The sequence below is a fragment of the Ascaphus truei genome, chromosome 1 (assembly GCF_040206685.1).
Source record: "Ascaphus truei isolate aAscTru1 chromosome 1, aAscTru1.hap1, whole genome shotgun sequence".
NCBI classification, from domain to species: domain Eukaryota; kingdom Metazoa; phylum Chordata; class Amphibia; order Anura; family Ascaphidae; genus Ascaphus; species Ascaphus truei.
The window spans coordinates 478,909,984-478,935,647 of NC_134483.1; the positions used below are offsets into that span (position 1 = coordinate 478,909,984).

The 25,664-nt window shown below is 41.9% G+C and overlaps 1 protein-coding gene across 1 annotated transcript in view; it reads right to left on the reverse strand.

Moving 5' to 3' along the window:
- Nucleotides 1-25,664, reverse strand: part of NWD2 (NACHT and WD repeat domain containing 2) — a 262,898-nt gene that overhangs the window by 140,002 nt on the left and 97,232 nt on the right. The window contains exon 2 of the mRNA XM_075568018.1: nucleotides 23,651-23,739. Within this exon, the coding sequence (XP_075424133.1) occupies nucleotides 23,651-23,739 (89 nt within the window). The remainder of the gene's footprint in view (nucleotides 1-23,650; nucleotides 23,740-25,664) is intronic.

Below are 25,664 nucleotides of genomic sequence, written 5' to 3' on the forward strand. Positions count from 1 at the left end.
CTTCTCCAAAAATCCGACAAACACCCTCTCTATCCACCATTAATTTCATCTTAAAACACACCTCTTTAACGAAGCATATGGCATGGCTAGCTCCGTGGCTGATACTATATTGTATTATACCAAAAAACAAGTTTTTCTATTAAAAAATACAATAGAAAACTGACACTCCCAAAGATACAACCAAAGACCAGCTTATTTATGTATTATTTTTTATAAGCACTTTTATTAATCTTGTTCTGTTCTAATCTACTGTAGAAATCCCATGTTCTGCTTAGCTGTGTGTGTCTGTGTTTGCACTAAGTTGCAGCTGCTTCTTGGAGCTCAGAAGCACGATGAGTGGGGGATGGGTAGGGGAGGCTATTGCTCGCCAACATTCGCTCTTTCCTTAGCTTGATTTTTTGCTTTGCCTAATCCCTCTTTTTTTTCAGGTTAAATTCAACACCCGCACCCCGCGACAGCACTCTCGTCCACAAATGATGACGACAATCTCACTACAGTACATGCATTTTAAGTCTGATATGGGTACGGTATTGTGTTGCCGTAACTGGGGGGTGGTGTGAGTCTGCGGGGGATTCAGATACTCTAAGTGCAGCAGGAGAACACCCTTAAGCAGGAAAAGAGGAACCTTATCTGTGTGTGGTGTGAAAATGTATTGATTGCAAATTGGGGGCAACTAAATTATCAATGCATATACTGTAATGTTTGAATCCACAATATAATATTTGCAAATACTGTTTTTTGCCTTTGTTACTAGCAATAATGTAGAAATCCCAGGTTGTACTTTGCGCACTGCTCTAACTGTGTGTCTGTGTTTGCATAAAGCTACAGTCACGTCTTGGTGCTGGGGGCAGGGCAATTGTTAAGAGAAGGCCAACAAAAACAGTCCCACCTTTCCCCCACCAGTAGTAATAGTTATTTTTTGTCAATGTGTGCAAATACCTTTTTTTGCATTGTAAACCCCCCCCCGGTTTTGTTAATATTATTTTTTTGCTTCTTTGCTAGCAGTAATGTCAAAATCCCAGATAAATACAGTATGGAATATGGAAACTTTGGCAGGCAAATGGCAGATGAGGTTTAATACAGATAAATGTATGGTTATGCATTTGGGAAACAAAAAAATACAGGTGACGTATATATTTAATGGGAAAAAAGGAGGACAGTCCTTGATGTAGAAGAATTTAGGAGTGCTTGTAGACAGCAGGCTTAGCTTAGCAATAGCGACCAATGACATGCAGTAGCCGCAAAGGTAAATACGACCATATATTGCATTAAACGGGGAATAGATGGAAGGGAAGTAAGCTTAATTATGCCCCTCCATATACTGTAGCATTAGTAAAACCACATGAATATGGAGTACAGTTTTCGGTAGCACTCCATAAAAAAGACATTGTGTAACAAGAGAAAATGCAGAGAAGAGCCACCAAATTAATAAAGGGGGTGGATAATCTGATTAATGAGGAGAGGCTAGATAAATTAGATTTGTTTAAATTAGAAAAGAGTAATCTTAGGCCGCGCTTATAGTGCTGGCGATGGCGCCGCGACCGATGACGTCACCCGTCGCCGTCTCCACACGCGAAAGTTATAATTTAACTTTCAGCGACGTCGCTAGCGACAGGGTCATTGATTGGTTCAGAGACAGTCACATGTGGCGACAGTCTCTGAAAAATCTAATTTATCCGGCTTCCAAATTTTCCAAACTATAAGCGCATGCGATGGAGTCCATTATTTTGTTTTGTAGGTTCTTTACAGTAAGGGCAGTTAAAATGTGGAATTCATTATCCATGGAAACTGTGATGACAGATACAATTGCCATCTTCAAAAAAGGTTGGACATCTTTTTAGAAAGAAAAGGTATACAAGTGTAGCCAGGTCCCCCACTCTGGGTTCTCTCACTCCCCTCCCCTGTCGCTTACCTCTGTTGCAGTTGGGAGAGTTGCGGCCAGTTGCAGGGGCGCGTGGGTGCATGCGCACCTTCGGAAGGTGTCGGGTTAGTGGGCAGGTTGCCAAGATGTGCAGGGAGAGCCCTGGTGCTCCGAAGGCTCAGCGGTGGCCCGAGCAGTCAGGGTGCCGCCATTTTGTGTGTTGCGCAGTGTGGGCAAGAGCGGCGGCCATTACAGTAAGCTCTGCATGGGGATCTACATTACCCAGAAGCCTCTGGGGACTGCCCTATCACCCCTATCACCTGCTGCATTACAGCCAATAGGGCTTCTGGATTCTCCTGCTCTGGAGATAGATACATTTGGCGCGCTGTGAGCCACGCCAGTCGGAAGAGAGACCTCTTATGAGCAGGTAGTGTCTAGGGAGCAGTGCTCCTCTGGGATAGGCCAGACCTTGTCCCCTTTAGGCCCCAGTTAGTCCCCGATTTATTGTATTTTGTGGTGGCTATAGGAAGGTCTGTAGACAGGGATCTTTCCCCCGTAGCTTCATATAGTCATTCACAGCCCAGTGAGACACCACGCGGTGACCTCGGCCTGCGGATGGATAACAGAAAGCTATGCGGTAAAGACATTACCGTGATATAATCCACTCCGGAATTCACCCCACACGAAGGCGGACGATGACGTTGGATCAGACGGCTCACCTTTGTTAATCTGCTATACCCGGGTGCAGAAACCCCGGGCAGGTACCTAACCCAGTGCACTAACACTTCACGGGATAGCGCTATCTCCAACACTTTGGTGGGCCCTGACATTGGGAAAGGGACATCAGGGAATTGGTGCCCGGCACCCAATGTACTTTGGGGACATTTACTGTTGGTTTACGGTGTTCGAACATATATATATATATATATTACTGTGTGGTACAGAGTACCAAGGTTATTGCATTTAGTAAAGGTTGCTAGCATAAATTTGTGTGAGTGCATTATTATTATTGTTCCTGTAAGAGGACCACCCCACTCCGTTGGGATCCCTTACAGGTGGAGGCGCTGTTACCCAAAGAATCAGGTATACCCCATGCTCCCAGCGACGGAGGTTCAGGCCTTCTGTGAGCCACAGATAACGCACCAATTACACCGTAACCACTATATCTTTCATAGGGGGGGTGGGGGGAGTGTGTTACACAAGGATATACCAAATAAGAAAACATGGGAAGGATGTTAATCAAGGGAGTAATCTGTTTGCCAATATTTGGAGTTAGGAAATAATTTATTTTCCCCCTTATGAGATAACATTAGATGATATTTCACTGGTTTTTTGTTTGCCTTCATCTGGATCAATATACTGTAAGTTTAAATGTAGGATAAAGAATCTGTCGTCTAAATTTCACAATGGTTGAACTTGATGGACGTATGTCTTTTTTCAACCTTATCTACTATGTAACTACAGTATGTAACTATGTATGTATTTTAAATACTGTAGATAAAAAAATATATCTTAACTCTTTATACAAGATGTAGATTCTACAACTTCCTAAAGTAATACAGTGGCGACACACTTTATTCTAACTCGGCTAGCTCTGCGAATTTCAGATTATCCCAGTTATGTGCGGTTTTGTGTCATTTTTGCCCGGGATGTATTGCGTTATTTTCGCGGCTGTGATTTAAACATTTTATTCCCGCTGTCTGCAATACTGCAATGCCGTGTAAAAACTCATGGGGGCGTTTGCGAGCTGTTGTCTTTGAAGCCGAGAAGCCGTCCCCTGAAATTCATGAATTGTAATGCAGTATATATACAGTATATACTGTTTAACAACAACCCCTATAACCCCTAACATACACATACAGTACTGTATATGCACATCAATGATATTATAGGCCGTCCCCTGGCGAGATGTGTTTGCAGCAGAGAGAGATCCGCTGCTCTCTCTGCGCAAACATCGGCACATTAAAAATTATTTAAAATACATTTTTATTCAAAGTGTAGATGTGCAGGGGGTCTCCGGAGCTGAACCGCGTTGGTTTCAGGTCCGGCGACCCCCTGCTTCACGAGATACAGGCCCCTTTATGAGGTGCCGGTATCCCTCTGCATTTAAAGGTCCCGATCACATGAGCGCGGAATGTAAACAAAGCAGAGGGATACCGGCCCCCCCTTAAAGGGGCCTGTATCTCAGGAAGCAGGGGGTCCCCGGACTTAAAACCAAAGCGGGTCAGCTCCGGAGACCCTCTGCACATCTACAGTATGAATAAAACACATATATAAATAAACACTCATTCCTTACCTTTGCGGCTATGTGCTATGGTAACGAAGCAGCATGAATGTATTTTTAATAATATTGTACAGTGAGCAGGGGGTTCCCTGAGCCACAAATCAAAACTCAGGGGACCCCCTGCTCCTGCACAATATTATTAAAATACAGAAATGCTGCTTCATTACCATAGCTGATAGCCGCTAAGGCAATGAAGGGGTTAACCCACCGTGCCCGCTTTATTGTGGGTAGCGGGGGTGGGTGAAGGGGGTATTTGGCCCTTGGTGTGAGTTTAGGACTTGCGGGGGGGTTGCGGGTGCACTTAACCCCTTCACGACCGTAGCAGTTAATACCGCTACGGTCATGAAGGGGTTAACCCCTCCCGCTACCCCCCCGCAAGCCCTAAACAACCACCGTTGGGGCTAATACCCCCTTCACCCACCCCCGCTACCCACAATAAAAAAAATTCACACACAGCAGCCGCCCAAAAAAATAAAAAATAAATCTAAATAAATAAAAAAATACATGAATATAAATAAATATATATATACAGTATATATATACTGTATCTATCTATCTATATATATATATATATATATATATATATATATATATATATATATATATATATATATATATACTGTATATATAACAACAACCCCTGTAACCCCTAACATAATACACTTACTGTATATGCACATCAATGATACTATAGGCATGAATGAATGTATTTTTAATAATATTGTACAGTGAGCAGGGGGTTCCCTGAGCCACAAATCAAAGCTCAAGGGACCCCCTGCTCCTGCACAATATTATTAAAATACAGAAATGCTGCTTCATTACCATAGCTGATAGCCGCTAAGGCAATGAAGGGTTAAGGCAGAATAGCATGTTTATTGGGGACATTTGCCCCCAATAAACATTGCAATAAACAACATACAGTACACCCCCTGTGTATTTAAAATACATAAACAACAATAAATACATTAAATACATATTTTTAATGTGTCTGTTAAGCTTCCCTGCCTTGACTGTAATCTGTGTAAAGCCCCCTCCCCCTATTGTGTCTGTTAAGCTTTCCTGCCTTGACTGTAATCTGTGTAAAGCCCCCTCCCCCTATTGTGTCTGTTAAACTTCCCTGCCTTGACTGTAATCTGTGTAAAAACCCCTCCCCCTAATGTGTCTGTTAAATCTCCTTGCCTGTGTTCCTGTGAGTGCAGTGTATGTAAATGTGGGGAGGGGGATCCCGATGTCCATACATTATAATGCTCGCCTCACTGCCAATGGCCCACCCCGTGAGGCCTAACCACCCTCACCCACTACCCACAAGGGAGGCCTACCCACATACCGTTGCCCCCCCTCCACCCCCCAATCCTGCCCATGGCCCATCCGCTGCTGCAAAACAGAGACAAAAATTAAAACATCCAAAGTAATGTCCCCTAACCCCTTAATCACCATAGCGGTTATTAACCGCTACAGTCATTAAGGGGTTAACCCACCCTCACCCACTACTCGGGATGCCTACATACCCTCCCACACTAACCCCCCACCCCATGAGGCCTAACCACCCTCACCCACTACCCACAAGGGAGGCCTACCCACATACATTTGGGAAACCCCCCCCCCACCCCTAGTACCCACAATAAAAACAATACAGTGACCAACAAAAAACATTATTATATTAATTAAATACATTACCCACCCCCTGTGCCCCCCATAAATACAAGATTTATCCTTTTACAAAAAGGGTTCATAACGCAGCCCCACGCGAGTCCCCGGTGGGCTGGCGGGGCACCTGACAGACCTACAGGGTACCAGCAGCCCTTTTCAAACAGGTTCTGGAGGCCTGCTGGTGGGTCCCGCCAGCACCATGGCCCCCAGGTGGTCTCCTTGGGTCACCGTGGGCCACAATTGGGTCCCCACGGTAGGCCCAAGGATGTCTGGGAGCCCCGGGTCAGACCCACAGGTGTCTGCGGGGCCTCGGGTGGTTCCCACGGGGGTCTGGGGAACTCACGAGTGCTCACTACGGGTCCGCGGTGCCCCCACAGAAGTGGGACCACACAGCTTCATCCCCGCACCTATGGGTCGGCGGTGCCCCCACAGAAGTGGGACCACACAGCTTCACCCCCGCAGACTACGGGTCCGCAGTGCCCCCACAGATGTGAGGCCACCGCTTCATCCCCGCATGTGTCACCCGTGGAACCACCAGCCTGATACCCATGAGATACCCGAGGAGACCCACAGGTGGTCTCCAGAGGTCTCACGCGGAACCACGGAACAAACCCTGAATGTAAAAAAAAAAAATTTGACCTATACTTTCACAACACACCCCCCCTCCCCCCAAAACCTACAGTACAATAATGTGCAAAATAACTATTATCCAGATATGGATAATAGATTAATTGCCCATTATTAAAAACATTAACTAGCATATTCAAATAAATAATAAATTGCTACTGACCTCATCAATAAGAAGTCTCCGTCGCCAGCAACATCCTTGTCTTGCCCACAAAATACATTGCCAAAACAAAGCCAATACATTGCAATTACATTCAGATATCAATTAACCCCTTAAACACCTTATCGGATAATAACCGCAAAGGTAATTAAGGGGTTAAGCCACACTGGCCCGATACCCACCCTTCACCCATGAATTTGTACAGTGGCTTCATCATGCAACTATATATATATATATATATATATATATATATATATATATATATATATGCAAATATATCTGTATGCTCATCTGCATGTCTTAGGCAGGTCTGCAACCCTGCCTTTCCCCATCATCACTATATATATATATATATATATATATATATATATATATATACAGATATATATATATATATATATATATATATATATATATATATATATATATATATATATATATATACAGTATATACACACGTGATGAACCAATATACAAATAAATGTAGAAGGGTTATCAAAACCATACTGTACTACAAATAACACTTCTCCATACAGACACACTACATTAAAATGAATTTCCTTTAATAATCCTAACTGATCTTAAAATCTAAATCATCAAATGCCAATGAAAAACCTCACATTCCAATCAATACATTGCATTTACATTGTATATATGATGCATAAAATCTATGCACCATATACATTCTGCAAATGAATGTTAACAATATCATTGCAAGCAAAATACAAATACCTCCAAACAAGTAAACTATTTTAACCAATCAAGTAAAAAACAACCAATTAGCATTCATTATTTACATCCCTAAACAATATACAGTCCATCCCGAACAATTAAACAATTAACTAATTCAAGCCTGGAGCAGAACAATTTAGCATGTGAAAAAATATAAGTACCAACCAGAATACAAAATTTAAAACCAAGGCTAACCCTTACAAACCCTATACAACACAATACAATACCAAGGATTACATCTATCTAATTGTAAAAAAACATTATACACACATTGAAGCATAGCAACATAGCCAAATTAATTTAAAACATATCAAATCAAGCTTTTAAAACAACCAATTAGCATTCATTATTTACATCCCTAAACAATTGACAGTCCATCCGAACAATTAAACAATTAACTAATTCAAGCATGGAGCAGAACAATTTAGCATGTGAAAAGATACTGTATAAGTACCAACCAGAATACAAAATTTAAAACCAAGGCTAACCCTTACAAACCCTATACAACACAATACAATACCAAGGATTACATCTATCTAATTGTAAAAAACATTATACACACATTGAAGCATAGCAGAATAGCCAAATTAATTTAAAACACATCAAATCTAGCTTTTAAAATAACAACATTTCTTACCCTGTATGTATATATCTCTCTAGACATATATACATACATACAAACATACAGTGGCAAGAAATGATATACCACCAAAAAAAATACACATGTTAAAAAAGCTTTTAAAAAAATTAACAAGTTAAATAAAATACATTTCTTTAGTTCACTTACCATTACTTGGCCCCACCGACTCCCGTTGAACAGCTTACTCATGAACCAATCCACCAGGCACAGGAACCCATAAAATAATAAACCATAAAAAAAATAAACATTACACTAAAAATCCAAATCAATCCACGGGTCTTCTAATTGTAATCCATCTTCATCTTCATCTGTATTCTTCTTTCTTCTATCTTCTTGCGGGGTCTTCTTTCCATCTTCGGCCACGCCCTGGTCTTGTTTCTTCTCCGGAGGTCCTTCCTCCTTGGCGTCTGGCTTCAAAATGAGACGACATAGGCTTTAAAAGGCCTATGACGTCACATTTTCGTCATATAGTTCCCACGGCCCTGATTGGGCCGTGAAAACCATGTGTTTTGGCCGATAAAAATAAAAATGATGACGTTACTTAAAGGCAATGAAAGCACAGCCAATCAGAATGGCTTTGCTTCAATTGCCTTTAAGATGACGTCATTAAAAGAAACATGGCCGGCCTCACATGGTACGATAGCCAATCAGAGCATGGGAACTCCATCCCTATTCTGATTGGCTCTAGTATACCATGTGACAGAGGCTTGGGGGAGAAAGGATGTGACGTCATTGAAAGCCTGTCACAGGGTACTACAGCCAATCAGAGCATGGGAACTCCATCCCAACTCTGATTGGCTCTAGTATACCATGTGACAGAGGCTTGGGGGAGAAAGGATGTGACGTCATTGAAAGCCTGTTACAGGGTACTACAGCCAATCAGAGCGTGGGAACTCCATCCCTACTCTGATTGGCTGTAGTACCCTGTGACAGGCTTTCAATGACGTCACATCCTTTCTCCCCCAAGCCTCTGTCACATGGTATACTAGAGCCAATCAGAGTAGGGATGGAGTTCCCACGCTCTGATTGGCTACCGTACCATGTGAGGCCGGCCATGTTTCTTTTAATGACGTCATCTTAAAGGCAACTGAAGCAAAGCCATTCTGATTGGCTGTGCTTTCATTGCCTTTAAGTGACGTCCTCATTTTTATTTTTATCGGCCAAATCACATGGTTTTCACGGCCCAATCAGGGCTGTGGGAACCAAATGACGAAAATGTGACGTCATAGGCCTGTAAAAGCCTATGTCGTCTCATTTTGAAGCCAGACGCCGAGGAGGAAGGACCTCCTACAGAAGAAGGCCAGGGCGTGGCCGAAGACGGGAAGAAGACCCCGCATGGAAGAAGATAGAAGAAAGAAGAATACAGATGAAGATGGATTACAATTAGAAGACCCGTGGATTGATTTGGATTTTTAGTGTAATGTTTATTTTTTTATGGTTTATTATTTTATGGGTTCCTGTGCCTGGTGGATTGGTTCGTGAGTAAGGTGCGCAACGGGAGTCGGTGGGGCCAAGTAATGGTAAGTGAACTAAAGAAATGTATTTTATTTAACTTGTTAATTTTTTTAAAACCTTTTTTAACATGTGTATTTTTTTTTTGTGGTATATCATTTCTTGCCACTGTATGTATGTATGTATGTATGTATGTATGTATGTCTAGAGAGATATATACATACAGGGAAGGAAATTATGTTGTTTTAAAAGCTTGATTTGATGTGTTTTAAATTAATTTGTCTATGCTGCTATGCTTTATTGTGTGTTTAAAGTATTTTAAAATTAGATAGATGTAATTGTTGATATTGTATTGTGTGCTTGTGTTCAGGGTTAGCCTTGGTTTTTAAGTTTGTATTCTGGTTGGTACTTATATTTTTTCACATGCTAAATTGTTCTGCTCCAGGCGTGAATTAGTTAATTGTTTCATTGTTCGGGATGGACTGTCAATTGTTTAGGGATGTAAATAATGAATGCTAATTGATTTTTGTTTACTTGATTGGTTAAAATAGTTTACTTGTTTGGAGGTATTTGTATTTTGCTTGCATTGGCATTTGATGATTTAGATTGTAAGATCAGTTAGGATTATTAAAGGAAATTCATTGTAATGTAGTGTGTCTGTATGGAGAAGTGTTATTTGTAGTACAGTATGGTTTTGATAACCCTTCTACATTTATTTGTATATTGGTTCATCATGTGTGTGTATATACTGTATACATATATATATATATATATATATATATATATATATATATATATATATATATATATATCTGTGTATATATATATATATATATATCTGTGTGTATATATATATATATATATATATATATATATATATATATATATATACTGTATATATAGTTGCATGATGAAGCCACTGTAAAAATTCATGGGTGAAGAATGGGTATCGGGCAGTGTGGCTTAACCCCTTAATTACCTTTGCGGTTATCTGATATCAGCCGGGCATGACCCGTGGCTGGGAACGCAAAAGGAATGCGGCATGCTCCAGGTGAACAGCATCGCATTCCAGGAACAAGCCAGGGACAAACCGGTGATTTGTTAGAATAAAGTCTGCCGCAGCAGTATAATGGTTTTGCTGCAGAAAATGTGCTGTAAACGAGTTCAAAACGTGGGGGCTGTGGTTCATATATTAGTAAGCAGTCTTCTGGCATAACACCTTCCAGTTCTGGAAGAGTCCATTAATTTCAAAGTCAATGCCAGAAGAAGTCTTATGACTGAAGACTGATTAGTACATATTCCTCTTTTATTTTTTAAGCCAATCTATAGCAAATGGCAGTGTCTTTCATCTAGTCCAGGGCTGTCAAACTCTTGGACTTCGGGTCGCATGCGGCCCACAAAATGTCACTATGAGGTCTGTGCCTGCTGAGCTTACAGGCGGGAAGAGGCGCACACAAGTTCGGAAAGGAGTTCCGTGTCCGGTGTTGATGGGGCCCGGCGCTGGAAGTTGCGTCTGACTCCCAGGCCTCCTCCTCTTGCATGTGCGTACCTCCTTCCCTACTGATGCACGTCAGAAGAAGGACCAGGTGACCAGGCGGCACTGGAGACTCCAGCAAGAAAAGGAGAAGAGCTATTGTGGGGAGGGTGGTTATTGTGGGGAAGGGGGGCTGGTGTAGGGATATTGTGGGAAAGGAGGGCTATTGTGTGGAAGAGGGATTATTGAAGGGGAGTTGGTCTTGGGCTATTGTGGGGAGGTGAGCTGTTATGGAGCATTGGGCTTTTGTCGGGCAGGGGGGCTTATGTGAGGCAGGGGGTATTGTGGAGGTGTGGGGCCGAGTGGTGTATTTGGGACAATGGTATTGTGGTGGGGTATTATGGGGCTATTGTGTGTATGTTTTGTGGAGGAGGGAAGATATTGTATGTGTGTATTGTAGGGGACAGGGGTATTGTGTGTGCATATGGGGAGAAAGAGCAAGCGGTGGGGGAGGGAGAGTGAGATGGGTGGGCAGTGATGGAGAGAGAGGAGAGAAAGAGGAGGGGGGTGAGAGAGAAAGTCTATCCCCCCTCTCTCAGGGATGGGGGACAGAGAGGAGACTGAGGAGAGGGAGGGGCTGGGAGGAGAGAGAGGGGAAGGGGGGTGAGAAAGAAGAATGGGGGTGAGACAAAGAGGATGGGTGAGAGGGTATATGGGAGAGGGAGAGGGTATGGTGGAGAGAGAGGATAGGGTATAAAGAGAGAGGTGATGTGGAGAGGGAGGGGGGAAAAGGGAGAAAGAGAAATGGGATGGGGAGAGGGGTTCGGGGTGAGAGGGAGGATGGGGAGTGTCAGGGTCTACTAGACATCCTGCTCCTAGCCATAGTTCCTTTCTCTGTCCACTGGGTTTTCTGCTGGTTTCTGTCTGCTCTGGGGTTCCTCTGTCTGTCTCCTTTTGTTGCTCCTGTCCTCTGTCCTTATAGTTTCCTGTTTCCTGTTCCTCCCTTGCCTTTGTTTTATGTCCAGACTCCCTCTGCCCTGATCCGACCCTGCCTGTGACCTGACGATCCTGCTAGCTGCCTGCCACCGAACCCTGCTTGTGACCCCAACAATGTTCTATTAGAAAGGTCAGCAGTATTTTACAATCCTTAGATCTAATAGTTCCATTGACATGTGCTTTTTAGTAAATAATGATACTAATAGGTTAGTACATGTATAGCTCTAATCACAATAAGCACTTTAAGTGCACATTTTCTCTTTTTTATATACTTGCCGAAAATCATCTTTGCACTGTCAGTAAGAAAAGGTGATTCAACTTAGCCTATTGGAGCTTTTGCATACAAAGCAAAACAAAAAAAAACATGCATTTTTCTTAATACAGATGTGTAATTTATACAATGAATAAAATAAAACAACTCCAAATAGAAGCTTACTGTATGTATTGAAAACAAATAATGTAATTGTTAACTAAACTTCAGAAAAAAAAATAAAGACTAACATAGTAAATGTTCCAGTAAAAGGACATTAATAGTACAACACCATAAACATAAAGGAAAAATTGTCCTCCTCTGTGCTGTTCTTCCTCAATCAGTGCTCAGTGTTTTATATAATAACCAAGGGAAAAGAAAAAAGTATATAGTAGTAGACTGTGCACTTAATCAGAAGTGAAATCCCGTGGGGGAGAAGTATCGGCGGTGCACAGCTCGGTGAAAATGTAATAAGGCTGGCTTGATTTGGAGCGTTAAAAAATGATTTAATTGGCCATCGGCATGTTGTTAAAAAAGAGGGATAACCCCACAAGCAAACTCTGACGCGTTTCACCTGCAATCAGGCTTTAACAAAGAGTATTGTACCTTTGTCTGTAGTGAGCTATATAGGGGAAGAAACCGGATTTTACGTTAATCTAATACTTAGCCCATGGTAATCCCCATGAAGGGGAAAGCAACTGTTGCCAGGGGTGGGATAGAGTAGTGAAACCTCACGATAGAATCCCCATAACAACACAAAAAGAATCACAAACAATCGATGACTTGATTCTAATATGGGGAGGTTACACAAGGTCACTGATGGAGTTTGTGGACAATTTGAAAAAGAATATCTCAATTTGCACTTTACATATTCTTTTAATAGTTGTCTCCCGTGTGCTCGGGTTCGGCACATTGCGGATCGGGTAGACAGATTGTTGGGGAGGGGGGGAGCTGGGATTGACCCGGCGGTCTTGGTACACGTTGGCACCAATGACAAAGTTAGAGAAAGATGGAGAAAATCTTTTTCCAAAAAATGATTACAGGGATCTAGGCCAAAAGCTTAAGGCAAGGACCTCCAAGGTAGTATTTTTTTTAAATACTTCCATTGCTATGCACTACCGCAGGGAGACAGTCAGAGATCAGGGAGGTTAATGCATGGCTAAGAAAGTGGTGCAGGAAGGAGGGGTTTGGGTTTTTAGAGCACTGGGACTCCTTTTCTGAGAGGTGCCATCTATATTCTAGGAACGGATTGCACCTCAATGAAGAGGGATCTTCTGTGCTAGGGGGGAGAATGCTAAAAAGGTTGGAGGAGATTTGAAACTAGAATGGAGGGGTGAGGGGAATGAAACAAATAATGAACTAAATGGAATAGAGGAGGATACAAGGGGTATGGAGGTAGAATGGGGGCAAGTGCGAGTTTGACAAGCAGTGAGACACCCATAGTAAATACAGATAAAACTAGAAAACTTATAAAGACTAAACCAAGTGGGCGCGGAAAGGAAGGAGCAGATAAGATAATAGTACAGGCTCAAAAAAACTTAAATGCATGCTTGCTAATGCAAGAAGCCTGACGGGTAAAATGGGGGAGCTTGAATTAGTAGCTGCAAGGGAGCAGTATGATATCATAGGCATTACTGAAGCATGGTGGGATGAAACTCATGACTGGACAGTTAATTTAGAGGGTTATTCCCTTTCTCGGAAGGATCGAACAAATAGAAGGGGAGGTGGAGTATGTTTATATGTTAAACCAGATCTAAAACCTATTATAAGGGATGATGTTTATGAAGGGAATGATGAAAATGTAGAGACTTTGTGGATAGAAATTAGCAGTGGAGGTAAAAGTATAAAGAAAATGTTTGTGGGATTATGCTATAAACCACCAAATATCTGTGAGATTGAGGAAGCTAAAATACTTTTGCAAATGGAGAAGGCATCAAAACTGCATATGTTTGCATAATGGGGGATTTTAATTATCCAGACATAGACTAGGGCAATGAGATTAGCGTTACAACAAAAGGAAACAGGTTTTGGGTGTGCTTAAAGACAAATATGTGACCCAAATTATTGAGGAACCAACCAGGAGAGGGGCAGCTCTGGATTTGGTCATATCAAACAATGTAGAAGTAATAACAAATATTCAAGTCCTAGAACATTAGGGTACCAGTGATCATAACATGGTCTCATTTGAAATAAATGATCAAAAAACAGATTACTTGGGTTCAACAAAGACCTTAAACTTTAGAAAGGCAGATTTTAATAAACTAAGGTCTAATCTACAAGTAATACACTGGGATGATGTTTTTGCAGGGAAAAATGTAGAAGATAAATGGGCAGTCTTTAAAACATTGTTAGAAAAGCACACTTATCAGTGTATACCCTTGGGTAATAAGTATAAAATAAATAAGTCAAAACCAATGTGGCAAAATAAACAGGTAGGGGAGGAAATGGACAAGAAGAGGAAGGCGTTTAGATTTGTTAATTCAGAAGGGACGGAGACATTGTATCAGAATTATAAGGAATGTAACAAAAATTGCAAAAGGGCAATCAAATTAGTAAAAATGGATAATGAAAAAAGGATTGCAATAGAAAGTAAGGTCAACCCTAAAAAGTTCTTTAAGTACCTTAATAACAAAAAAATGAGAAAATAAAATATAGGACCCTTTCAGTGTGAGATGGGTAGGCAGATTATTGGAGATAAGGAGAAAGCAGAGGTATTAAACAAATTATTTGCCTCTGTGTTTAGCAGGGAAGAATCAAGTTCAATAGTAGTGCCACAGGAGGAAGTCACAACCTCCATATTAATGAACAATTGGTTAACTGAGTAAGAAGTTCATAAGCGACTTGAAAAAAATAAAGTAATTAAGGCACCTGGCCCCGATGGCATACATCCAAGAGTTCTCAAGGAGTTAAGCTCAGTAATAGCCAAACCATTATATTTAATATTCAAGGACTCCATTTCCACAGGCTCAGTACCACAAGATTGGCGTAATGCAGATGTGGTGCCTATATTTAAAAAGGGAGCTAGATCACAACCGGGAAATTACAGACCTGTAAGCCTGACTTCAATAGTGGGGAAACTACTTGAAGGTTTAATACGGGATAATATTCAGGAATACCTAATGGAAAACAAAATTATTAGTAATAGTCAGCATGGATTTATGAAGGATAGATCATGCCAAACTAACCTTATTTGTTTCTTTGAGGAGGTAATTAGGAATTTAGACCAGGATAATGCAGTTGATGTGGTCTACTTAAATTTTGCAAAGGCTTTTGATACGGTTTCACACAAGAGGTTGTGTACAAAATAAAGAAAATTGGACTCAGTAATAATATATGCACCTGGATTAAAAACTGGTTAAAGGATAGACAACAGAGGGTTGTCATAAATTGAACTTTTTCAGGTTGGGCTAAGTCGTGAGTGGAGTACCTCAGGGATCGGTACTGGGACCCCTGCTTTTTAACTTGTTTATTAATGACCTTGAGGTTGGCATTGAGAGAAAAGTCTCCATCTTTGCTGATGATACTAAATTGTGTAAGGTAATAGAATAAGAGCAGGATGTAATTTCTCTTCAGAAGAACTTTGAGAGACTGGAAACGTGGGCAGGTAAATGGCAGATGAGGTTTAATACAGATAAATGTAAAGTTATGCATTTGGGATGCAAGAATAAAAAGGTGACTTACAAATTAAATGGAGATGTATTGGGGGAATCCTTGATGGAGGATTTAGGAGTGCTTGTAGACAGCAGGCTTAGAAATAGTGCCCAAAGTCATGCAGTAGCTGCAAAGGCAAACAAGATCTTATCTTTCATCAAACAGGCAATGGATGGAAGGGTAGTAAACATAATTATGCCCCTTTATAAAGCATTAGTAAGACCACACCTTGAATATGGAGTACAATTTTGGGCACCAATCCTAAGAAAAGACATTATGGAACTAGAGAGAGTGCAGAGAAAAGCCACCAAATTAATAAAAGGGATGGTCAATTTAACTTATGAGGAGAGGCTAGCTAAATTAGATTTATTTACATTAGAGGCGTCTAAGAGGGGATATGATGACTATATACAAATATATTCGGGGACAGTACAAGGAGCTTTCAAATGAACTGTTCATCCCACGGGCAGTACAAAGGACTCGGGGCCATCCCTTAAGGTTGAGGAAAGGAGATTTCACCAGCAACAAAGGAAAGGGTTCTTTACAGTAAGGGCAGTTAAAATGTGGAATTCATTACCCATGGAGACTGTGATGGCAGATACAATAGATTTAAAAAAAAAAAAAAGGTTGGACATCTTTTTAGATGGGAAAGGTATACAGGGATATACCAAATAAGTATACATGAGAAGGATGTTGATCCAGGGATTAATCCGATTGCCAATTCCTGGAGTCAGAAAGGAATTTATTTTTCCCCTTATGAGATATCATTGCATGATGTGACTCTGGGGTTTTTTGTTTGCCTTCCTCTGGATCAATAAGTATAGATATAGGATAAAGTATCTGTTGTCTAAATTTAGCATAGTTTGAACTTGATGGACGTACAGTACGTCTTTTTTCAACCTCATCTACTATGTAACTATGTAACTATATAGTCAACATATAAACTATCTTGCTCTACTATTATATGTCGATATGGATTTTATAATCCAATCTGACATATATAGAAAACCAAATTCATGGAATATATTTTTAAGAGCGGATAGTGGACATCCGAAGTCCCTACTTAGAGGTATCCCAAAGGGACAGTTCTTGAGGCTCAAATTAATATGTTCTAATCCCCAGACTTTTATTAGTCAATCAAAAGCGTTGGCCTCAAGATTTGTCCAGAGGGTATAGGGAGACAGACATACAACAGGCTGATCTCGAGGAACAAATAAAGACCCAGAGGAATTAAAAATCAAAATACACCTTTGTTGTTTATAACAAAACATAGTCGACAAGCCAATGAGATTCGGTCAATAGTTATTAAACCCTGGGATGTTTTAAAACTTGATAAAAAAAACTCAAAATTGTGCGTTGAAGATATGCCAAAATTTGTGTTCAGGAAGGCTAGGACTTTGTCTACACGTGTCACCCAGAATAGTAGAAGAAAAATAACATGGAACACAGCAAATCAGGGAGAACTGGATGCCGGATCAAAGTTCAAAAACATAAAAATGTATTGAAATATTGTGCCCGCAAAGAAACTGAGGCTTTCTGACACATATCCCACCGTAGCTGGTGCTTTATCAAAGATAAGTGCTGCCTCAGTTTCTTTACAGGCACTATGTTTCAATAATTTTTTTATTTTTTTGAACTTTGATCTTGCCTTCAGTTAACACATTTTGTGTTAACATGGGGATCCTATCCTATCCGGAGCAATCGCTTCGCTATCCCACCCATGGCAACAGTTGCTTTCCCCTTCATGAAGAATACCAAGGGATGAGTGACGTTGCATCCGGTTTCTTCCCCTGTATAGCTCACTCCAGACAAAGTGATATTACTCTTTGATAAAGCCTGATTGCGGGTGAAACGTGTCAGAGTTTGCTTGTGGAGTTCTCCATCTTTTTTAACTACTTGCCTATGGCCAAATATATAATTTTTTAACACTCCAAAACAATCCAGCCTTATTACTTTTTCACCGAGCTGTGCACTGCCGATACTTCTCCCACATGGGACTTCACGTCCGGTCTACCATCCTCGGCAGGGAGCATGCTGATCTGGACGAAGCATGAAGAGGCTGTAAGTTACATATACTTCAATGTATTTTCACCCAGGAGAATTGGCTGTTTTTTGTGGTAAATAGTGGGTAGGGGTCCAGAGCCTGTCTTTGGACATCCAACGGACATCCCCCCTCCTTTTATACTCTTTCCACTATGCTATCTCTCACGTTATATGGGTCCAAGTAGCCTGACTTGGTTCTATATATAAAATTGTCTTACTTCAACCAGAGACAAAAAGTAAATGAAACACAATGAAATGTGACTGATTTACATTTACTCCACAAACTCTGCAGCGCTTATCATTTGGGGTTCATTACTCTAGTTTCTCTTAGTGTGCACTTAATCAGTATTCTCCTTGGGTAAATACCCCAGCAATTGTACATGAAATTAATGGTAGACAGATACCATATATCTTAAACCACAATTCTTTAAAAGACACCAAACAGGATAGAAGAATATAGGGTATACGATTTCAGAGAAAATCTCCTTTAGTGTGAATAGTAGATCATATCACTCTCTATGTAGTGCACAAAGTGCAAACACTTGATAGGGATTGAATAGGACACTCACACTATACTGATAATCTTTAACGTGGTCACCAGTGGATGGTGAGTAGATACAGATAATGGGGAGTTGTCTCAGTATTGATGGGAGAAACAAAAAAAGGGAAACATAGTACAGATCCACAAAAACACCTAAACTTTAATAAAACATATAAAACGGACACCAGGAGTGCCACTCACAGGTTGATTCATCCTTTAAACGCTTTACGTGAGAAAAAACCTGGTTATGGGTTGTCTGCAGAGTCTCTCGACTTGGGTTCCTCCAGTTTCTGTTCCCTCAGGTCAGATTTCCTCCGCAGGGCTCCAGCTGACAGTCACGCAGGCATGTAAACTTGGTCAGTGTAGTAGGGCTTGAGCTTACGGTCCCATCGGCGTCCACATGTGTTGGTGTAGCACAGCATTTTGCAGGAGAAAGCTCTTTCTAATTCTCCTTCATTGTGCTTCACGTGATGACATCACGTGCACTGTCTCTTGTCCTTCCCCACCCGCTCACAGGGATACCGCCTCTCTCTGCATCAGCACAGCGCTCTCTGGTACAACAGCTTTTTCAGAGAGGAAGCAAGCAGAAAACCGCAGGGCAATACCCATGGCAATGATATCCAGCAACACCAGGCTCTCACCGAACACAGGATGTAAAACACCTATCACCGTACGCGTTTCGTAAGCTGTGGCTTACTTCCTCAGGGGAAAGATGATCAAATGAGGGAGAAACCTTCCTTATAAAGTCTCTTCAATTGAACAATGGGAGAGTATACAATCCATAATTAGGGGAAATTACCCCTTAAAGTGCCAGAACATAGAACCCGCATCTGGTAAATGACACTAGCAATGCTCCAAGTTTCAAATCAATGAATGAAGCTGTTTTCAGAATTAAGATTTAAGTTTAAGATATGATATCTGTCAACCCTTATTTTCATGTACAACTGGTGGGGTATTTACCCATGGATAATACTGATTAAGTGCACAGTCTACTACTATACACTGTTTTCTTTTCTTGTTTGTTATATAAAACTCTGAGCACCGATTGAGAAAGAACAGCGCGGAGGAGGACAATTTTTTCTTTAGAACATAGGATCTGGACAACCCTTGTTACCTCCTGACTACAGGACTTCCGAATCTAAGAGGTGATCATAGATCTCATTGACATTTATTCACGTATTCACATTTATATATGTGTCGATTTAATATCACTATTATCGTATTATTATTATTATTATTGTATTATTTGCAAAGTTTGTAGCACATTTTAGGGGTATAACGCTGAAGTTGTGCTTTTTTCCACCACCATAAACATAAAGGTATTAAATAACACTTACTGGCATTGTTGATAGAATCCCAGTAACAGAGCATACAGAGCTAGGAAATTATTGTATGAGAGAAATTAGATGTCTATTTATCACCCAGTGCATAAAGTGCCCTGCGTAAGCAGTCTACATGACATTTCCAATTCTATTTCTTATTTACTAGAAGAATGTACAAGAATTGCTATATCCTTTAGGGAGTAAAAGTCATTTAAATAAAACAGTTGCTACTTGTGGAATATTTACTGGTGTTAAAGCCATTAACAATTATTAATGAGTACTTACTTGAAAGGCCATTAACGATCAATACTGCCTGTTTAGATTTTGTGAATAAACCTCTATGTATCACTTTAATTTCTACTAACATATCTAAGATAATATACCACAGGCTACAAGTAATTTTCATGATGACAAACTAACGAGAACCCAACTAATTAAAATTGGAGAAAAGCAACATATTTACATCGACTTTTGATATTTTTTTCTGTGTAAATTTATAATAAATATAGGCCCCTGGAAAATCAGCCATATCAACTGGGGCAAATGCACTATACATTTGACATGATGTTATTTATAACCATTATTACATTCTTATAGAGAATCAGAGGGTCAAATGTATCAGAGTGAAGGAGATTTTGTGGGGGAGGTTAATGTTGAGTCTACGTCCAAGCAAAATATATCATGAGGTAAGAGCAGAGTTGGGCGTAGGGTGACTAGATTTGTCCTGGCAAAAACTGGAACAAATGTAACGTATGCGCAGCCGGCGCTTGCCGACTCACATGCACGAAGAGCACTTACCGACTGCACATGCACGACCGACACTTCTCGGGTGCTCGTGCGCATGCGCAATTAGGACTTGTCAACTGCGCCTGCGCGAACAGCATTTGCCGGTTGCTCATGCGTATGCATGATCAGAGCTTGCCGGTCATGCATGTGCAAGAGCAGCTGCCAAGTGCTGATCACGCATGTGCACGAGCAGTCGGGAAGTGACTTGCGCATGCGCAGTCGGTGCTCGCCAGCGGGACAGAAAACAGGGACAGAGCCGGAACATCTGGTCACCATAGTTTGGTGATAACTAAAAATGTCCACGATAACGATATTATAGTAATTTATGGGAAAAATAATATTTATCGCAATAAATACTCAATAGAAAACAAAAAATCTAAAGTCATCAGAAACTGTTTCAGGTAATTTATTGTGAAATATCATTCTTGTAAAAATGCATTTCATTCTTAATAAAAAGCCAGTACCTTTAAGTATATATTGATTTAACAAATGAAATATTTTTAAATTACATTTATTTAACAAAAAAATCAACTAAAACCCCATGATTAACCTTCGTCACCTGGGCTCATTTAAGGGGAATTAGGAGATGTGGGGATTAATAGGAGGCATGAGGTGAGGTTGGGGTTAAGAAGAGGCATTTGGCGAGGTGGGGTTAAAAAGAGGCATGGGGTGAGGTAAGGGTTAAGAAGAGGCATGGGGTGAGGTGGGAGTTAAGAAGAGGCATGGGGTGAGGTGGGAGTTAAGAAGAGGCATGGGGTGAGGTGGGGGTTAAGAAGAGGCATGGGGTGAGGTGGCGGTTAAGAAGAGGCATGGGGTGAGGTGGCGGTTAAGAAGAGGCATGGGGTGAGGTGGGGGTTGAGGAGGTATGGGGTGAGGTGGGGTTAAGAAGAGGCATGGGGTGAGGTGGGGGTTCAGAAGAGGCATGGGGTGAGGGGGGTTAAGAAGAGACATGGGGTGAGGAGGGGGTTAAGAAGAGGCATGGGGTGAGGTTGGGGTTAATGGGAATAAGGGAGGCTGGGGTTAAGAGGCATGGGGGTGGAGGAAAGGGTTAATAGGCATGAGTGTAAAGTGGGGGAGAATGGGAATGGGGGATGAGGGGGTTAGATCACCAGGAGGAGGATTCCTTGAAGCTACTTCACGTGAATGCTTCTATGTCACTGAGATTCCAGTTTTGCCCCCAATCCTCTCTCTGCTGGCTTCCATACAGTAGGAGAAGCGCGACCGTAATGGGGGGTGATGGCAGGGCTGAATTAAGGATTTGATGGGCCTGGGGCAGTTAAGACAGGGGGGCTCCCAAATAAATCTAGTTTCCAACTGAGCCCCCGCTCTTACACTCCCACCTCTCACACACCTCCTTGCTCTCTCCCCCCTTCTATTTCTCTCCTGCTTCTCACACTCCTTCTCTTATTCTCTCCCTCCCACCATGTATTTCTCTCCCCCGTCTTTCTCTCCAATTCTCGCTCTCTCCCCCTCCTCTCACTCTCCTCACCTTCTATCCTCCTTTCACTCTTTCCTCCTTATCCCTTCCTCTCACTCTCTCCCTCTCTTCTCATTCTCCCATCCCCTACTCCCACTTTTCCCACTCATAACCCCCTCCTCTCACTTTTTCTCCCTTCTACCATCTGCTCACTCTCTCCCCCTCTTCCTTTCTGTCTATCCCACTCCTACCACTCTCACTCCCCCTTTCACTCTTCCCCTCTGTTTTTCTCCTCTTTTTTTCACTCTATGACCCTTCCCCCTCTTTCTCTCTCATGCCCCCTCTTACACCCCTTTTTTCTCTCACTTCCCTCTCAATCAATCCCCTCCCCTCCTCTCCTTTCACTTCCCTCCCCCTCCTCTCCTCTCTCCCTCTCCTCTAATACCTTCTCTCCCTATTCCCCTCTGTCTCTCCCCCTCTCTCACTCTTTCCACTCTCTTTCTGTCTCTTCCTTCCCCTCTTACACCACCTTTTTCTCTCTCTGAAGTTCCCCCCTCTCTTCCCCCTCTTTCTCTCCATCCCTCCTCTCACGTTATCATCCCCTCCACTCACTCCATCCTACCTCATCTCACTCTCTCTCCAACTTCCTCCTCCTCCCCTCACTCTCCCTCCTCCTCTCACTCTCTCCGCCCCTTCTCCCTTCCTCTCTGTCACTCCCTTACTCTCCCCCTCTCTTTCTCACTCTTCCTCCCTCTATCTCACTCCCCCTCTTATACACCTGTTTTTTCTTACTTCCCTCTCACTCAATCTCCCTTTCTCCTCCTCCTCTCACTTTATCCCTCTCCTCTCACTCCCTACGTCCTGTCACTCAACCCCCCTCCGCTTATTCTCTCCCCCTCCTCTCACTCCCTCCCCCATACTTCTCTCACTCTCGCCTCCCCTCCTCCTCTCACTCTCTCACCTTTTCATCCTCCTCTCACTCCCCCCCTCCTCTAACTCTCTCCTTCCTTTCTCCCTTCCTCTCTCATGCAACCCCCTCCACTCAATAACCTCACCACTGAACCCCCTTTCACCCTCAATCCACCCCATATGAGAATTTTACCTTGAAGAGGGGGGGGGAGGTGAAGAGGGCTGCTCTGGTGCAGAGCTGGCCTAATGTGCCCCCCACACTCTCAGGTGCATGTGCCCCCTGCACCCCCACCATAATCTGCCCCTGGGTGAGTGGGCAGTGTGCCTGAAACTCTGTGACTCTACTCACATGCAGCAGATTAACACAAGCACCTCTGCGTACCCAACAGCCGGAAGTTAGGAATAGTGCGGTAAAATACAATGATAATGATTGAATTACCGTCCATTTTTATTATCGCAGTATTACTATGCTACCGGTATATTGCCTAACCGTAAGTAAGAGGGATTGGAATGTGCTGGGTCATGAAGAAGAAGAGACTTCCTCTCCTGTGACAAGGGGAAAAGGGATCAACAGTTGTACAGACAATATTAGAAGAGGAAAGCTTAGCTCGGCCAGTGATACTAGTCTTCAATTTAAAATATTGCAGACTGTGTATATTAAATATCATTATGATATGTCTAAAATCGTGAAACCTCCATCTCTTTAGATATTGTTCCACATATTGTATAACTGTTTTCATGCTCCATCTCCTTGTTAAGCTGCAATACTTCATAAGAAAAATAGTGTGGTGGATTTTAAAATCTATATTTATACAGTAACACATACTTGTTCATTTAATTTTACTAATAAAGTACCTGAAACTCCACTCCATAATTTTCTCTGCAGAATTCTCTCAACTTCGGATACACGTGTTCTCTCAGTTCATTTCTTTCTGCTACCGTATCTGTGGATAAATACAAAATATTTACTATTTTATACTATTAAAATTTGTAAAAAATGTAAATCAATTAGGTAGGGAATTTTATAAATATATTCAATACATCCTCTTTCATTTTATTAGCTGTTGTTGTATGACAATAATGTATACTAAATTTCCTTATGTCTTGCAGGGGCAAGCAGCATACATTTAAAGTAGCATGTTTTAAGCATAATACAGTGTGGAGTTGAACAGGGAGTTCAACAGGAGTTAAACAAGTGGAAACACCTGGCCCTGAATCCAGGATTTTGAACTGCGCTGGAAAGGAGGAAATTATCTATTCCAGACTGCACATCTCAGCACTAAACTACTGCTGCCATGCCACCACTACTGTTTTTATTTGCTTTGACCTCACATCTTTTCAAAATACGCACTTCTATCTACCAGCCACATTATGTCTCTAAAGCTATTCATATATCTCCATCTCTCCTTCCTTCACTACTTCTCAGTTCACATGAACTCCTTTCTTACCTGCGCCCTTAACACCACACAGCTATATCCCCTGCACTAAAATGCACCCCTAAAAATCATTCTCACACATTTTATTTCTATCAATGCTTCTCCTCCTTGCTTCTGGGGATATCTCCACCAATCCTAGTCCCTGCCTTATTTCTGTATGCTCCTGTCCTCGCCTGCCACATACTTCTACGCCTTCGGGTGTTAACCCCTTTAACCTCATATCCATCCCCTCCCACCCTCCGTCCTCTCTCCCTTTCTCCTGTGCCCTTTGGAATGCACACTCCCTTTCTAACAAGTTCCTCTCTGTGCATGACTTCTTTCTCTCTCACTCTCTGCTCCTCTTTGCTATAACTGAAACTTGGCTCACTCAATCTGACTCTGCTCTGAAAGCTGCCCTCTCTTATGGTGGCCTTTTTTTCTCCCACCCTCCGTGCCCTGATGGCAGGGGTGGAGGCGTGGGGCTCCTGCTCTCCTCTATCTGCCGCTACCGTACCTTTTCTATTCCTCCCTCTCTTGCTTTTCCTGCCTTTGAGGCTCACACTGTCCAGATCTTCTCTCCTCTCCCTGTCCATGTGCCAGTCATCTATCGCCCACCTACCCCATCTCATCCCCTTCTGCCTTTCTCTCTCACTTTGAATCCTGGCTATCTTTCTTTTTCTCCTCAGACACCCATGTTCTTCTCCTTAGGGACTTCAACTGCCATATTGATGACCCCTCTCTCCTTTGGGCTTCCCGCTTTCTCTCTCTAAACTCTTTTTTTGGCCTTCAACAGTGGACTGCAGCCAGCACCCACAAAGATGGCACTACCTAGTCCTGGTTCTCACTAAAAACTTTTCTCTCTCTGATTTCTCCATTCCCCCTTTCCTCTCTCTGACCATCACATCATCTCATTCTCTCTCTCGCTTCTCCCCTTCTCCATCTCCCACTCGTTTCTGCAGAGACCTGCACTCTATTAACCTACCAGCTTTTGATTCCACTTTAGCTCCTCTCTCCTGTCTCAGCTCTTCTCCAGACCCTGACAACCTGGTCAGGAACTACAACTCTGCACCTATCCTCCTCCCTAGATCTACATGCCCTGCTTTCTCTCTGCCATTCTCACACTTTGAACCCCAGACCCTGGCTAAATTCCCATAAGCAAATGCTGCGTTCCTGTTCTCATTCATCTGAACGCCTCTGGAGGAAATCTCACACTCTCGCAGAACTTCCTTCACTACACATTTATGCTATCCTGTTTCAACTCTGCGCTCTCAGGCTAAACAAACCCTGTTCATTTATGTAACTATTTATTTGTAACCATGTATTATTTGTCATCTTAACTCTATGCCAAGGACATACTTTAAAATGAGAGGTAACTCTCAATATATTACTTCCTTGTAAAATATTTTATAATTAAATAAAATAATAAATACAAACCTACTTTTCTTCACTAATCA